Source organism: Coffea arabica, chromosome 2c (assembly GCF_036785885.1).
Source record: "Coffea arabica cultivar ET-39 chromosome 2c, Coffea Arabica ET-39 HiFi, whole genome shotgun sequence".
NCBI classification, from domain to species: Eukaryota; Viridiplantae; Streptophyta; class Magnoliopsida; order Gentianales; family Rubiaceae; genus Coffea; species Coffea arabica.
In genome coordinates, this window is record NC_092312.1 from 20,164,267 (window position 1) to 20,181,947 (window position 17,681).

The following is a 17,681-nucleotide window of genomic DNA, read 5'->3' on the forward strand; positions in this document are numbered from 1 at the left end:
GACCTCCCACCCCACCATATACAGTGGTAGCCAGCTCCTCTGTTGGGAGTTGGTTAGTTCACATTTGGATTGTAGTTTTCCGGACACAAATTTTTACTTTTTTGTTTCCCAACATATTTTTTAATTATTTTTTATCCGAAGTATGTCAAATCAAATCGCTACATTGTGAGATCTATAATTTTACTAGATTAACTCTATAAATTCGCACCCCTTCAAATCCTATCCAAAATTCACACGTTATACAAATTTAGATACGTCTCTGTTCTATTTATATCTCATATAGAATTTTCTATTCTTATATAAATGAAGAAGGGTCTCGAATTCAAAATCTTTCGTTACATTCCATTCCCCGTATCATTCTTCCCACGTTGTATAGAGTTTGAGATAACATGGATGTACGATGAACTGGGCCCTACGAGTCAATTTGATTTACGCCATCTTAACACGCATTTAGAATTAATCTCGGTATAAATATTTTGTAATCCTTAAATTAGTACACATTTACTATTCCCTTAACGCATCAAAGTAATTAAATTAGGTTAGATTTAAGTTGAGCGTTGGAGTGATTCCAAAGATTCAACTCTGGTCATCTTCTCGATCCAGTTAGCTCAGCGGTCACCAATCAAATCAGCTCAATATCGACTCCGCTTCATATATCAACGGTATATCATCAGTAATACTAATGATACTAACAATCAATACATCGGTTGGTGTAAATTTAGGATGGAGGAATATGAACTTGACGTATTCCTAAGTTTTTTTTCTCCCTCAAATATGAATATTGATTAAGAAACTTTTGGAGGAATATTTTTCTATGTAGACCATCTCACGAGGAAAGAAAAAATCGGCCTTCAAAACATACAAAGACTCTCTCAAAAAAGGGGGAAAAAAAAAACAAAGACAGAAATTAGATGCTATCTTTCACATGCCTCAAAAACCAAAAGTTAGCTTGGTTCCGTGATCGTGAGCTAGAACATTGTTGGGCTCTGCTATAGCAAATCCAGCGTCAACGATCTGCTCAGCTGATGAATCATGGATGCGACCCATAGCAGATCGATCCCTACTAACTGGACCAATATATATGCTTAGCGGTGTTGGGCCTTTGAGTATTGTTGCGGGAGACTACCTATTGCAGATTGGACCAGTACATCAACTTTTTTTGTTTTTTGTCGATTTTAATTTTTGAATGGAATTTAGGTCAGGTATCTACTGTTTTTAAAGCTTTTAAAAATGAAATCTTAGCCACACAAACAACTAAATTTTGGTGAAGTGGACAAAATGCCTAATTTCCGCCTATGCAATTTCTTTCCACTTATGCAGATTTTGCTATTGACAGTTTTTCAAAAAATGATCCGTCACGAGGGCTTGGGCCACGCTCTGCAAAATTAACTCGCTGATTTTTCTGAAGGATAATTGGGCTGTACTCTCAGAGCCCACTCACAGTGATGCAATTTTGAGAGAGAGTCGAATTGCCTCGACGAGAATTGTACTTCAAGGCAGGCAACGCAGCTCTTTCGCTGCGAGAATTTAGCCCACGACACGTGCGGTAGAGTCAAGATGGAAGCAACACTTTCGAGGAACTTCAAAAAATGAATGAAAAAAAAAAAAAGACTCTCACTTGCCTAATTCACTAATTTGCAATTCAGCAGATGTATGAGTTTGAGTACGAGATATTACACCCAAAATTATCTCATTTTCATAGGCAATAGCTTTCTTTTTTTCATAGGCAATAGTAAAAGAGGAAGTTCTAAAAGAAAATACTCCGTTGAATGTGCTGCACCAAACTTGCACTACCAAGAAAATAATCCGTCGAATGTTCTATACATCTTTTTTCAAACACCAGAAGGGTTCAATAACTGGTGTGATCAAAGATAATTCAGTCAGTCCTAAGTGCTGACTCCTGAGAGAGTCTCTTGAGGGTTTTGCCTTCAAATACTTGCACCAATTCAAGTGTCCGTTCCTGTGTTTAACTAGTTGACCTAAAGTTCTTCATTTGGATTCCTCTACTCTTAATCCACAAATTAGAAGATAGTTAGAAGATGGTTCGATGTTATTTCAAATAATCTCTTATTCAAATACGATACGCCAAAAATATAAGTTTAACCTTATGGTATTTACAAGATATACACCAACCATTTAAAGGAGGCATGTGATGCTATAATTTGATATTCGACTCACCTTTTTTTTTTCTTTTTAATGCGTTTTATCTATCTGGTGCTCTAAGCTAAAATTCAAGGTACATATGGGACAAGAAATGAGCTCCTCGGATCCATATACCCCAGTTAGAAACTAGCTATACATGAAAATTCAGAGAAGTTAATGAATGGTTCACCTATTTCATTCATTAGCTTTTCCCCCTTTGCTGTGGGGTGGCAACTCAACACCCTAAATCCGTACATCCTCTTCTAGCAGCCAGTGCTAGGATGGGAATATTACTGAATTAATACTGAATTCCACTTGAACAACCTTTTTAATTAGTGGCTTTAAATTGCTAAGGTTATGTAGTTCCTTCCATAGCCAGCTAAATGAACTATATATTACGGCTGTTTACGGGAAAATCTTCTTCCCCTCGTAGGTGATAGGCCACGTCCATCGCTGGTGTACCATTCTTCAGAGAGCTGAAAAAGCTCATTGCACCCATCAGCCTCCACTTTTTACCCATTATCACAATGTTGCCTCCCTAATCTGAATTGATATATAATAACAGAAATCGCACCACATTTCAATATTATTAGGTGCCCTGAGCATGAAAGCTCCTGAAAGAGGGAATTGTGCTTGAAGTTAAGACGTACGTGTCCTAAAAGATTTACTAGTATACAGATAGACAGCCATTTTTGGTTTGTAGGTTCCATTATCATCTTAAATACTTCCTCAAGATCACGATTAGTTGAAGGTTCTAACGAATTTGCATTGGGCCTCTTTCATCATGCAAATCAAGGCTGGTTCAATGTGAGAAATTGAGAAAGATGTACAATATGCACTAGGCATATATGGTCTAGAAAGTGAAGCAAATTAGATGAGGGTTAGTGGTGAGCTAGATGGTAATCCTAATTAATGTAGCCATTGATTAATTAGTAGACCATAAACATATAGCAGTCTAGTTACCTAATCACTTGCAAACATTTCTGAATGGATGAACTTAGTCAAATTGCAGCCTGTTATGTTCTTGCTCAAGATAACAGTACTAGAAAAATAAGGTATACGAAGTATATTTGTCAAGGGACCTCGTAGATATTAGCTTGATATGGTTAAGATTATAGCTAATCAAAAAATGATCCTTTTCGTGGGAAACCAAATTAGAATGCGGCATAATTGCAATACCGACTTTATTTGCAGGTGTTCACATTTTTAACTGTATTTCAGCGGCAAAAGAGAAAGGAAGTAAATCACTCTCTGAATGCAAATAAAGCTAATTGAGAAGAGCTACAAATGGATAAAAGAGAAAGAAAAAAAAAATCAAAAGGTAAAACAAACTTACTTTCACGATGATTGATGGAGTTTAACAAGTTCACTAAAGTGCAAAATAGGGGAAAAGCCAAAAAAAAAAACTAGTCTTAAATTCGTAAGTATTACATTTTCTACAACTACAGTAGTAGTATGATCCTCCAATCTGTGTTTGAACAAAACTTTAATGAATCAACATCAGCATCTCATTTTCATGGGGAATTTTGAATGGGCTTACCACCTGTGGAGAGAGATTCAAGAATCCAATTTTTGCTATTTGATGAGGTACCACCACCCTCACCATCTCTTGTGGGAATTAAAGAAGGTGCCATAGGAGGATGACTAGTGGTAGTAGTTTGGGTTTCCTTATTAATGAGGGAGGAAATTGCAGCCGCGACAGCAACCCTAAACTTAGGATCAGAAGCAATTGCACTTACATTTTCAGCCAATAACTTGTTTCCTTCGCCTTTAGGTCCAATCCCACCTTCCACTAGTTGACGAGGGAAAAGATCACTGACAATATTAGTAGCATTGTTTCCAATATAATTCCCTGGTAGTGGTTTAGGCATCCAAGAATGGCTCGGTTGCTGTGATGAAGAGCTAGCAATGGGAAATTGTCTCGCGTCAGCATTAACATTATGCGTGAGATCAAGAACGATCCCTTTAGACGGGTCGTTTGGATGAATGTTTATCAGGTTTGATGCATAAGATAAAGATGGATTTATGAACTGAGGACTCTGGTAAGGAAATGGAGCTGATCGGTTGAAATTGGACATTATTCCATCTGATGAAAGAGGGTTACTAGAATCCAATAGCATAAATGATGCTGCTGCTGATGCTGTTGATGCCATTGCTGTTGCACCCACAGGCAATGGATGATTGTGTGTTCCTTCGTAGGTTGTGATCAGGATTGACATGTCCTCCAAGCATCTTTGCACCTACACTTATACGTACACGCATTCATATAAAATAAACAAATCTAACAGTAGATGACAAATTAAGAAGGCCTAAAGGGAGGGCCCCAAAAAAAAAAAACACACAGCACACACACACAAACAAACACAATACACGTACTGTACATGAGGACTAAAAGAATTCAAGATTCAAAATGAACTTCTTTTAAACATATTTACCTGTTTTCTTACTGGGCATCCTGGTGCTACAGTGCAACGATAGTAGGCTCGCGGGCAAGGATTTCCTTTCGCAATTTTTTGGCCGTATTTTCGCCATTGGCATCCATCGTTCATCTATGAAATGAAAGAAAACATTTATTATTTCCCATTTCTGAACTCAATGAGGTCATGAAAAGATTTGATCAAAATCTAAGCAACATACGTAGTGCTGCTAAATAATTATCAAAACTTACTGTGGCAGCTTCACATCTGGCCCTGACGGAAACCCTAGCTTTTCTGTTGGGAGGGGAAGAAAGGTGGTTGGAGATTCCTCCTCCTAAACTGCTGCTCCTTTGTAGCTTATTTTGCATTGGTGTAATTAATGCTTTTGGGGTATCTTCCTTTTTCTCAATATTTCCCATGTATTCGTCTTCTTTCTCTTGGCTTGTACTACTGCTTTGCAGCGTCAACGACAGCCCTAATTCATGACGTTGTTTCGCATCATCTTCTTGAGCTGTAGATGGCGGTGTTTGATGATTCATTTCTAAAAATCTTGGACTTCCTTTGTTTTGCTCTTCATGACTGGGGCTGTTATTATTACCCGTAAGCGAAAGAAAAGTTCTTGGATCCTATAACAATCAAAGGAAACCCATCAAAATTAATGAATAAAAACAAAATCCCTCGGCTATCTAGATGCTTAAAATCAAATAGTACTCCACTGGGGATGTTACCTTGGTTTGAATATTTTGTTGGACAACAGAAAATTTCATTTGTAGATCATAGTAATCTTTCATAGTTTGCTCGACTGCCTTTCTCAATGCCTTATTTTCCTCTTTCATGCGGTCCATCTCCAGCTGCAATACCGATATCTAACGGTACAAAGTTTCAAACATCTATAGTAGTTCAGATTGTTAATTATTGGATTGGATCAAGACTGATACACGTATAATCTTTAATTTCTTTTATATTGAGGATGTGGGGTTAAGGGGATTCAGATGAACTCTTACACGCAGTTCTACAGTGAATTCACATGCATGAAAGTCAGAAATAAAGATGGCGGTCGGGGTTTCAAAGAACACGAGATATACCTCTTCTGTCTTCATAGTTTCATCACATACGGAATTATCCACAGTTGTATGACCTTCTTGATCAACGGCTTCTTCTTCAACTTCTGTTTCTCTTTTTCCTTCAGCTGGAAATTTTCCTACTTCTTGGCGATGACGGTCATCCTGATCTTCTGTTGTTCTCTCTTCACGTTGAGCATCTAATTTGAGTGATAGATCAATTTCCATTCCAGTTTCTTCTGGTCCCATGGAAAACAAATGAGAAGTAGTATAAACTTCCTTGCAGCAGCTAGCTAGCCTATCCCTTTCTTTGTTGCTTTAATTATTTGTCTTTCTTTAATTTTCTCTGTGCTTCTTTTGAGGCACCGAAGTCAATTCCCTCGTCTCTAAGACGTATAATTAGAATTAGACATACAAGGACGCATCTTAGTTTTGACTTTTTAACTGGATCTTTGATCACACCATAAATATTTTCATAAGCAAGTACAAGAATAATAATAACTCATACAAGCGGCATTATATTTACCTAGATTGTATAATCACTAAAGTGCCCCTAACAAGAACTACTACCATATTGCTACATGGGGTTTTATCCTATAAGCAGTTTGGTAATCGATTTGACCCAAATTCGTTGAAGTTTGTTTGTTTAGATATCAATTCAAGCCTAAACATGATTTCAAACTCAAAAATATTAACAAATCAATTACAATTTTCACAATATTCAACTCGACATGTTCACGAATATATAAGACAAATAAATTTCATAAAAATATACCTATAGTTTCCTTCTTTAACTCAAAATAACAAACATATAGTAATATTCTTGCATCTTGAATAGGCATAATGGATTTTAATCACATTCCTGATTCATCATAATTGATTGTATATGTTTGAACTCGATGCTTTGATAAGCCAAACCAAGTTTTCCATTAATATACATCTAGGTAAATAAAATGCCAAACTCGATTAGTTTTTTTCAAAAAATTTTCAAATACAAGTCAAGTTCAAACATTTCTTTTAATTTTCAAATTAATGCTAAACATACCTTTGTAGAATTGGTTGAAACTTATTTTCAGCCCTATTTTTATTTGTTGAATTATAGACCAAGATAGTGTAGTCTCTCTCTCTCTCTCTCTCTCTATATATATATATATATATAATATAAATCTATTGTAAATAAAAAGTTGTAACTTTCATGTTTTGTTAGAATTAGGGATGCGTCTTTTTATATCAATTGTCTTTGATTAGTCGTGACTGCAAAAGAAATAGTTGTAATGGAGTTTCCACTTTTCTCGTTGTACCATTTATTAAATATGTGCAAGAATTAAACACTAGACTCGGTCTTTGCCCCTTCTGCTCTGGCAACAATAGTCCACACAGCACACCACATTTACCTCTGTCTACAAGGAACAAATATTATGTTGGCAATTTTCTAATATGACAAATAAACAGAGATACAATTCTCACGGAAAATTTTATCTAGTCTTATGGATGTGTAAGTGAAGATTTTTTTTTTTCCCTTGTTCTTTTGGTAATGATTTGAAGCAATTTGCAAATAATCCAATACATACACAAAGTCTGCCGCCAGCACATAATTTATATACTCAATATTGGTATTTCTCTAATGCAGATGGATCAAGGATTTGATGGATCAAGGATTCAAATCTTGTTAGGCTAAAAGGGAAATCAGGGAGGAAAGTTCTGACGTCATTCATCCATTTAATTAGGGAATTCGAGCCCTGTACGAAATCCCACAGCTGGATAAAAATTAAGGGCCTTGGGATCAGATCATGAAATTGTCAACTGGGATACCCTCACACACCATTCCACGCTTTCTGATTAATTATAAGATGTCATTTGTTTAATTAACTTAGCTGCCTCCTCCAATGTTGAGAAGACATGAACTAAACAAGATTATGCAGTTATTCTGAGATGGCTGTGCATGTAACCTGATCGAGATGCATTGATTTCTTCCGGCTCGGAGCTTATTATGGGAGCTTAAGCAATTGGTACGTCGAAGTATATATGATAAAGATTTTTAAATTAAATTCTTAATTACTGCGTTATTCCTTTAGGAACCTAAAAATTGCAAACTGACATTGGGATTGATCAGTATAAGCTTCTAACGTTTGATGAGAATTTGGTTTGAGTGTGAATATATCCAAGTCCATCATCTTGAGTACGTTGTTAATTAATTGCTATCATTTGGCTTGAGTCCAAATGCAGTTAACTGTTATCATCTTGAGTTGTTTAATCTTGTTGATCAAAGTAGTCTTAATGGGCTTAATATTATTAATCAATCACGTTTGGTTTGAGCATAAATCCCAAGTCTATCACGTCTTCATGCAATTCGTATCCATGTTTTAGTTGGACTGGTTGATCTGGTGGATAAATCTCCATGCCTGTTGACCATTAAACTTCAAAAAGCACGAGCTAGCTAGGCTGTTGAAGCATGAATCTGATCTGACCAATAAAAATCCCAAATTCAAGAAAGAGTTCTACTGCTAGTAACAGGAAGAGGAAGTGACAATGGAGAAAGAGAAGGCTCACTTACACAAATACGTATAACACCAAATCATCCTCTAATCGGATTATCTACGTACCATATTTATTGCTCATCACATGATTAAAAGAAAAAAATAATACCCCACCAGAAAGAAGAAGAAGAAGAAAAAAAAAACCTGAGATTCAAGAAGAAGCAAGAGTTCGTTGAAATCTGTCTATCCCACTCTCTTGATTAATTAGTAGCAGTTGGATGGAAAGAGACGACTTTCACAGGAAAAGATGTGTGAGCGTGGACTTAGAGGAAGAGCAAGCGTCGCCGCAGCAAATTCCCACGTTGATTATTCTATGCTATATATAAGACAGTCCAATGAGCACTTGGAAAGAAACAAAACCAGGAAACAGTTCATAGTTTGTAAATCGATTCCAATTCTCTATCTCTCATGCATGCACACATATACATATTGTCTACTTAACCAAGGAGGTTGTTCCACTCTCGATCTTGAGCTTCTTCTTGACCAAGGTCTGATCCTTCTTTTTAGATACTTCATCATATAAATACCTATGGATCTAGCCGGCCTTAATTAAAAATGATGAGCCATCTTAGTGGAACCGTGCAAGTCCCTAAAAAATCCAGCAATAAATTAACTGGCGGAGATCCCCATTGCACTTTGTACCGGGAACCCTCCAGGAAAGTGTGGTGCGTCGAGAAATCTAATTTTCAAATAAGATTATAATATTGAAATCCAAAATTAATATGTTTAACAAAAGACAGCAGTAGTGTTTTTTGAAAATCAGCTCTCTGGAAAAGACGTTTCATAAGATAAAGAATCGTTAGTTTTTTCTCGAGTGTAGGTTCTGTATTTATACGCCCAAAGCCCTATATCATATGTCCTTGTATGTGTGTAAAATTGGCCACGACTCAATTACCTACATTATCAGCTAAGCGAGGGAGATAATCCAAGAGAAAGTATGATTACAAACAATCAAGTATTGGTTGAAATTAACTCCAAATCTGAATTCAACAACTTTCATATGACACTATACTTATGCTTTGCTCTTTTTTCTTTTTTTCTTTTTTTTTGTTGATGCGATAAATTCTATATTATACTTGCTCCTACTCTATACTAGGAGGGAGGGGATGCGTGGATCCAAATGGACTAATGAAAAATTCGAAGAAGATTGAACCGTCATCGGACCAAATCGGTGTTTCTGCACCCAAACCAAACCGGCTGGTGAAACTTATCCTGCAAAAAAGATGCAAATCAAAGGATTTGATGCCTTGACTGCATCCAAGAGGTTGGTTAAATACTTAGGCTTTAAAGGTGTTGGTTAAATGCAACTGCTCTCTGAAGGTAGTTGGTTGGTTAAATACTTAAGCGTCTTCTAAGCAAAAAGATTCTTTGTTTAACCTGTCAAGTACTCGGACAGTAAAAGGTGATGTGTCCACTCTAAAACCTGTCAAGTTGCTTGGTGAAAAGACATTTTACCAAATGAATAAAAGCCCATTGGAAGAGAGGATATCATTAATTTCTCAAAGACTATAAATAGTCCGTAAAACGTTGCGTTGCCATCAATTTCCTGCCTTCATTTAGATAAACGATTTGTTTATTTTCACGGGGTTAAACAGATTTGTCCTTTGTAATATTTCCAAGGAAAATTCATAGACTCTCCCAATGTGGCGTACCTAACGGCCAAGTTCATGACTTTTGTAGTGCGGGATTGACCAATGTTGTATGGCGTCGTGCGTCTGTATGTCCGCTTCAACATCAAATAGTTTCATCTCATACATCGAATGAGAGAGCTGAGCTTGACCATTTCACCATATGGAAGATAGAAGTCAAGCCACCATGCTGGCTCCTCTCCTTTTTCTTCCTCCACCGCACAAGACATGGCAACATGACAGGTTGGGCAAAAATGGCTGATATCTATGTACTGGCATGGTATGTATAAAAGTCCCATTGGATAAATAATACTGTCCTGTCCTGTCCTATATACAGTAAAGAAAGGCTTTTTTTTTTTTGTAGATTTCAAACAATTATTATTGTTCTGGCACAAGCTAGATTTATATTCATAGGCAGCAAGCATGTTAGGAAACAAAAAAAAAGGACAAAAAGGAAACCATTTTTGGGCAAGGAAGTCAATCCGTCTTTCAAATGCAATCCAAACTCCAAGTGAAGTCAATAGCGTGATTCATAGCCTGTTCTAAGCATGATACATTAATAATCCTATAGTTTCATATCATGGAGGTATCTTTCATACCCATTCCCTTTCGTCACCACCCAGAATATCATATTTGTATTCATGTGCATTTTTAAACTGTTCTAGTCAACTTGTCTGACACGGCTTAATATGATTCCAGATGACTTGATCTTCCTTTATTTTCGGCATCGTTTTGTCAACATGACGACCGCAAGAATGAGCAGACGCTAGCTACATCAACGAATATGATCATCCTTTTTTAATTTCTTACAGTTGTAAAGTATTTTCTCTTATTTGGAGTCATATGTGTAAAAAACAAAAAACAAAAAAATGCATGGACTCTTTTTTTATTGTTATTTCAAATTAAAGTTGCTTGAGAAATATTCTTCCATACCCATTTTAAATCCTTATTTTATACATTAAAATTCTCAAAATCACGAGTTATTCCAGTAAAACAGAGAGTAAAAAAAATTCAGAAAAAATTATAAAGCACATATGCAGTTCGCTAAAAGAAAAAAGGGGATATGGAAAGACTCCTAGTATTCAGTTTCTTTTTTTAATTATATAATTAAAAAAAAAAAAAAGAAGTGGGAGTTAATCAAGGACCAATCAATTCTTGGGGACTGAGATATGTTAGAGTAGTATTTTGCATAAAGAAAGAGAGAAAGTATAGTTGACCCGACACTACTGGTTCGTCTTGCCTTAGACCTCTCTACGCTTTTTGCCAATATCAAATTTCGATCCAAAGAGCACTTGCAGTTGCACATGGAATGAATGCAAACCTTCGAGTGACGAAGAAACGTTTTGGATCGTCGCCATTTGCTGCCATCTTCCAAGTTTCGTTTCATAAGTTGGGTTTCAGGGACCCCGACACTTCCCAGTCCGCGGCACGTCTAGCCATTATTTTGGACCAGATCTTAATTCGTATTTTTAACTGGCGGGGAATTAAAGGTCTTTTCTCCGTCATAAAGCAACTGAACAGAAGAATTTGGTGTTCTGACGATAGACCCAACTTGGCCTGCAAGTGACCAGAGTCGCAAGGTAATTGTGGCAACGGATCAAAAGATTGGGCTAGCCCAGTTTCATATTTTCTGTTGAAAATTTCCAGAAGATTAAGAGCAAAATGCCAGTACTAGCTTTTTACCATCATTCTCCTCTTTTTTCCATTCCACTCCATTATGTTTACACACCACATTTAACCTCTCTATGCAGCGGCCCGGCATGGCATTGAAAAGCTTGCACTTTTATCAAAAATATCAAACACTAACTAATTGTAGACTTATAAACAGACGAAATCGAGAGAGGGAGACGGCACTTACATGAACCCTTCTAATGCTTCGCCTTCTCCATGCATTAACTTTAGATAATATATAATCAACAGTTGCGGATAAGATCAAAAGAAAGTGAAGATTCCCAAAAACTATTCTTTCTTCTTTTCCCCTTTCTAACCCCCAATAAACAAACCATATCTTATCAATTTGGATTTAACCCTTCCTCAAAACTCAAAACTGATCTACCCACATTTTGCTGCTGCTCAGCAGCAGCGGCAGCAGCATTACAGTAACCTATTCCTATATTTCTCATCCCAAGTCCTAGCTCACAAAATTTCTAAGATCTTATAGCAGGTAAAGCAGCATTTCAGTAAGTCATCATCAGAACCCGACCACCTGTTTCTTATTCCTACCATTCACTTCCCTCAAAATGCATGGATTCTTCTTGCAGTAGCTACCTGAATTTCGCGATTTTCCATCTGAATACTCTAGAAAAGAACAAAAAAGTCAAAAATCCTTAAAAATGCCTCCCCAACTTAATTCCATTAAAACCAGCACTAGTTCAGTAAAATCAAGACTCCAACTTCGAGTCAGATCCAGAAGAAATAGCACCAATAGCACCGTGTGAGCTGAGCAGCAACGGAAACTTCGGTTGCACTCCTTGTAAACTTTTTGAGGACGGCTTTGAATTCATATACTGCCAAGAAAATTACATAGTAGTTTAATATTAAAGAAACTAGGGCACACATAGCTAGCTTGTTCAATGCAAGTTAAAGAGGAGTTCCTATCCACAACCTCCTCTTGACTACTAAAAGCATACTTAATTCTTGGACCCATTACAACCATACCGTACCTTACTCAAATCCCTAAAGAAAGCATTAATCTCCTCCTCCGTAAGACCATCCTCATCGGCATTTTCCTGCCAACCAAGTTGGTGTAAAAATGCAGCCTCTTCCTCCTCTGAAAACAGTGGAAGAGATCTTGACTGGATGCCGAACAAGTCATTCTCAGTATGCTGGCAACCATTCAGGCGGTCTAATGATGGCACATCTTCGTCCTCATGAATAACAGGAGCAGGGATAACTTCTAGTTCACCAGGCTCATCAAGAGTCGAGGCTGACACAGCAGAACCAGCGTCTGCAACAGAAGAAGAGCTCGGCATAGATTTTTTCCTCATAAGATTAAAAAAGTCATTTCGACTCTGAGCTTGAGAACTCGGTTTCTTCTCCAACATCGGAAGGGCATGCTTGCGCTCAGCACCAGGGGAAACAGGATTGATTGCAGGGCCCCTTGAGGTAGCCAATCCAGTCACCGATGTCGCAACAGCAATGCCTGAAGTTGCTGCCCTGGTACTACTTGTTGGGCTCAAGGTATCCTTCGAAGCGGTAGACACACCATTCCGCTCTCTTGGAGGCTTGAGAACAAGAAGCTTTCCAGCATTACTTGTCTTTGAAGCATCTGTTTTAACAGGCCCGCCACGCAATGAAGGACTCAGAAGAGGAGATGAAACTGGATGCTGCGGCTGTCCAGCTTTTGCTTTTCCTTTATCAGAAGAATTCAAAATCTGAAACAAAGGTGTCAAACATTGACCTCAAATGCATGTAGTAGGTGGACTAAATATAGCATTCAAACCACCTAAAGCAATCCTCCTATAATACCATCTTAGTGAAAAATCTACATAGATCAAATCATAACTTCCATTAACAAAATTATAACAACAACAAAAAAGACAATGACAACAACAATAATATTAGACAGTTTCCCATTGAGTATGTTTCCTTATAGTTCATTTTCATTTCATATTAGGAACGGGTTCTACAGCTAATAAATGGAGGACTATGGACAAAACATTATAAGCACCAAATATTCTGCATAGTGGGCCAATAAAAGGTGAGCTGGGCTCCAATTATTTACATCCTCACTCAATACTGGTAAGCGAAAAGAAAGAAATGGAAAATTTCCTTAGCAACCACACCTCCACAAACCATAAACAAACATGGGAATGGGCACGGACTTAATGAAACAACCAAAAAACCAATTGAATAACCACTTCCCTTGCTTTTTCCTTACAGTTCCCATCTCATTCCAAGAAACAAAAAGAAAAAAGAGCCATCTCATTCTATTTCCATGGGTTTGATCGTCATTTAGTGAACTTTAGTGCATCTTTTCCTGCTGTGTTAAAAAACAACGTGCTGAAGATATGTTATCACCTTGGAGGACAACAATGATATTAACTGAATAAAATTTTAAAAAAAAATTATACTTTTTTTTCCTAATGTACAAGATCAAAACATTGATACTATCAAAAAATGGGTGGCTCCACATGCTATGCTATAAATGTCAAGGAAAAAATCTAATGGGTAGAAGTAAGGATTCTACGAATGACAACAAATAGAGCAAACCTACCTTGTCCATGTTGACACCTAGATGTGAAAATCGTGCACACTTTAAAAATTTAGCTATGTGTCATTTGTGTCTAATTAATCCTTTAGGATATTTTGCCACTTTTTATGGCCAAACTCATCATACTTTTCTCTTGGCTTAAATTATTTCATAGGTTTTCACTTTCTAATCTAGGCCTCTTCAATTTTTCTCTAAAGCCTGCACCAAAAAGTAGCTCTATGAAGTCCATTCACACAATAAAATCTGCCAATCCACATGATGAGCACTCAGATATGCAGCACAAATACCCCTAGCTTCTGTACAAAAGGAAAATAAAATGCTGAATTTGGGATAAAAGAAATAGAACATATCAATCAACAATCACTTCACCACAGCTGACTCGACCTTATTTTAAGACACCTGTTGATACTGGAAATGGATCTTCTCATGACACATTCATTCCAAGTCCATTCACCAAAAACCAAACTTAACAGTGATTAATGGACTTGGAATTAATGTGTCATGAGAAAATCCATTGCACAGGCTACCACTTAAAGTAAAACATATCTTACTACACACCAAAGTTCAGAACGGCTAACTACTTAAATTAAGGAGAAAAAATGAGTAATGTATAAAGCTACAACTTCCTGTAGTCCCCTGTCACCTCTATATTCCAAGTTGTACCCAAGTTTATACTGTCCTTATAGCTACTACACAGGTACATGTGAATTACTCTTGAACAGACTTATAAACATACAGGCTGTCAAGCATGACGGCTTTATATAATTTGCCGAACTTGTGAAACAAGAAATAAAGCATAACCTGAATCTGACAGCCACAGAATCTTCTAGTTCCCATCTCATTACTAATTTGCAACTAATGGAATCTATCACACACTTCCCTTCTAACATCACTGTGACCAAGAGATGTGGGCATTCTCAAAATGAATCCTCTCATCGGACAAAACATTAAGAGATGAATTAAAATAATAGCTAGAGAAGATAAACAAAATATAACAAAAGCAATGCAATCATCAGAAAGAAATATAAATAACCAAGCATTCTAACGTCAAGTAAAGAACTCTTACCGACGGTTTAGGCATTGATGGAGTCATTGGAATCAATTGGCGAGACTGTCTTATAGCCAGTTCTTCAAGCCTTTGTGTTCCGGAAGTTATCTGGATTATAGAAAGAAATAGCATAAGCAACAAAGAATCTGAAGAATGCCTGAGAAACAAAGAAGCTTCAAAGGTACCTTTGGAGCAGCTTGAACACGAGGACCCTGAGCAACAGTTTCAGCCATATTGAGACCAGCGGAAGTGCTTGAGGGCAAAGAAGCAGGAGAACTAGGCAGCGAAGCTTGTCGCCCAGGTGAAAGTCCAGTACCGCCACCTCCAACAATTGCAGGAACCTCTGCCAGAGCTGAAGTCCATTTATCCCCAGCAATGATAGCTGAGGCACTAATTGGCAAACCATGAATGGCAGTATTTAATCCTGGAGAAGGGACTCTTCCTACCTCAGAAGTTGCTTGTCTTTCTTCTGATCCAAGGGAAGGAAAATCTCGTTCAAATACAACTTTGTGTACAGTGCCAACTGAATCGCCCTTATCAAGCAGGCTATTTCCATCAGTACTTTTGTTTCTACTGGCAGAATTTGAGTCAGCTATTGATCTTTTAGGCCAAATCTCATTGCGCTTCCGAGAAACCATTGACTGAGAACGCCTTAATCCATCCTTCTCAAAATTGCCAGGAAAATTATTGACGGGTGGATCTAAATAATCCCGGTGCTTATGGCCTCCAACAACTAAGTTATCTCTATCACGAGGCTCATACAGGTCCTTATCCCAATCCCTACCACGGTGATTCCTCCCAAAACTACTGTAAGACTGCATCTGACCAGAACCATTACTACTGGAACTCCGGCGAAAATATGATGCGGAAGTTCGATCGGAAACAGATGATCGCCCTATTTCATGATCATTATGATTGACCGAGGACTTGTTTCTAGCAAGTTTTGATACAGCATGATCATCTATAACAAACAAAACTAAGATATTGACATCATATTACATAAAATACTTATATTTAAGAACAACAAATCACTAAACAAAAGCTTACAAAAACTTTACCTGATGGTGAAAGTGGATGGGATGTTGCCCCACTTCCAGTTGCACTTCCGCTGCTTTTCAACCATTCTGGAACTAATGAGGGTTCACTTCTTTCCATAGCTGACACAGCACATGTTCATGAAACTAAAAGGAAAAAAACCAACTTCTCTTAAATTCCCAACAGCTTCCGCATGTCCGACCACATTTCCCCTGACAATCCTAACTGTCTTTGTAAAATTCTAAAAAATGCAACACCAATTTCAGCCTATTCTAACCCCAAAAGCCCCTCAAACGCATGGCTTATCTTTAACAACCAAATTATTAGAATTGTCAGCACAACATCTTTATCTCAATCCTTCCATGGCTACAATATAACAAAAGAATCTGAACTGTTCTATTAACAATAGCTGGGTTCCGCCTCTATGCACTGTCCACCTATGTATTTAGTGTAAGCCAGTCGAGTGGACAATAGCTCGACTAGGTTTCAAAAACCAAGAACAAGAAAAACTCCTTTATCTATCTGTTATATCAGTGCCCAAGGCCAACTGTTTGATATTCAACAAGGGCTTCTCAAGGCCGCCATATTTCCCCAAAAACAAAATAACAAGTACCCTGAATCACAACCAAGACAGTAATGGGCCTTTCCGTCATGCAAAACAACCACAATAACGATTCCTTCTTGGGGGAAACTAAAACCCAATGAAGAGAATAGCAAAAATAATCAAACCCTAGGCACCAATATGATCAAAAGAAATAAATATCCCCTCTTTAAAACCCTAAGGACAATAACAGTCCAGTTATACCAGGAAAAATGTATAAGAAAATTTCAGATTATCGTGCCTAAATTCGTTAACAAAGTAACAGCCGGGCTGTTGACAATTAAGGAAAAAACTGATGTGTATACCCCGAAAGAGTCTGGTAAAAGAACGATACTGCGCCGTTTTGGGTCTGGGCAGACGCCGCCTTTGTTGTTTTCTGCCGTTCTCAGGCTATGGGAGTTTCTGGAAGGATAGAACAAGAAAGCCCAGGAAGAGTTGTGTTCACCTTCTTTGTTTTTCAAAAGAGGGAAGAATATAGTAGTATTATGCAATATTTGGCGGAGGCTTTTGGTAGTTTTAGAGAGAGAAAGTTGCAGTAGTGGTAAATGGAGAGAGAGAGAGAGAGAGAGACGCCGGGAGAAGGATTGGGAGGGCTTTGTTGTTGGGGAAGACGAAAGAAAGATTTTATCTGTGTATTGTGTATTCGTGTGACACAGGAGAGAAAGAGAGAAACAATGAAGACTGATATGTATTTATATATTTTTGAGCAGGTAAAATGCTGTGATGTTTTATATTATAAATCATGTGAATACGAAGAAACTTTTTATCTTTTGGATTCCAACCAAAAAAAAAAAAAAAGAGTTAAGGTTTCCTGTATTTTATTTCAACTTAAACTAAGGAATTCGACATCCCTATTTTTGAGTACGGTGAGTTGGGGAAACAAGTATTTTGAACTCTTAAATTGTACTAAATTTAATTATTTAAAATTCAAATCACTTGTGTCATTGAGAAAAAAGAAATTAAGCAAATGGTTTCCGATGAATGGTGGAATTTTTGTAA

The 17,681-nt window shown here is 37.3% G+C and overlaps 2 protein-coding genes across 3 annotated transcripts; both read right to left on the reverse strand.

Moving 5' to 3' along the window:
- Positions 1-3,447: 3,447 nt before the first annotated feature.
- On the reverse strand, positions 3,448-5,989 carry LOC113724039 (probable WRKY transcription factor 9). Of its 2 annotated transcripts, none has more exons than XM_027246989.2 (5): positions 5,645-5,989; positions 5,288-5,425; positions 4,811-5,185; positions 4,578-4,691; positions 3,448-4,382 (listed from the first exon to the last, which is right to left on the reverse strand). In XM_027246989.2, the coding sequence occupies exons 1-5, from the start codon at positions 5,867-5,869 to the stop codon at positions 3,657-3,659; spliced, it is 1,578 nt and encodes a 525-aa protein (XP_027102790.1). In that variant the 5' UTR covers positions 5,870-5,989; the 3' UTR covers positions 3,448-3,656. The 2 variants fall into 2 exon arrangements, with proteins under 2 accessions (XP_027102790.1, XP_071931184.1); XM_072075083.1 differs by having other exon boundaries at positions 5,288-5,449; positions 5,645-5,778.
- A 5,650-nt stretch (positions 5,990-11,639) lies between these two features.
- On the reverse strand, positions 11,640-17,358 carry LOC113726715 (uncharacterized). The gene is made up of 5 exons (XM_027250579.2): positions 16,105-17,358; positions 15,232-16,007; positions 15,065-15,154; positions 12,449-13,159; positions 11,640-12,292 (listed from the first exon to the last, which is right to left on the reverse strand). The coding sequence occupies exons 1-5, from the start codon at positions 16,199-16,201 to the stop codon at positions 12,167-12,169; spliced, it is 1,800 nt and encodes a 599-aa protein (XP_027106380.2). The 5' UTR covers positions 16,202-17,358; the 3' UTR covers positions 11,640-12,166.
- Positions 17,359-17,681: the final 323 nt, after the last annotated feature.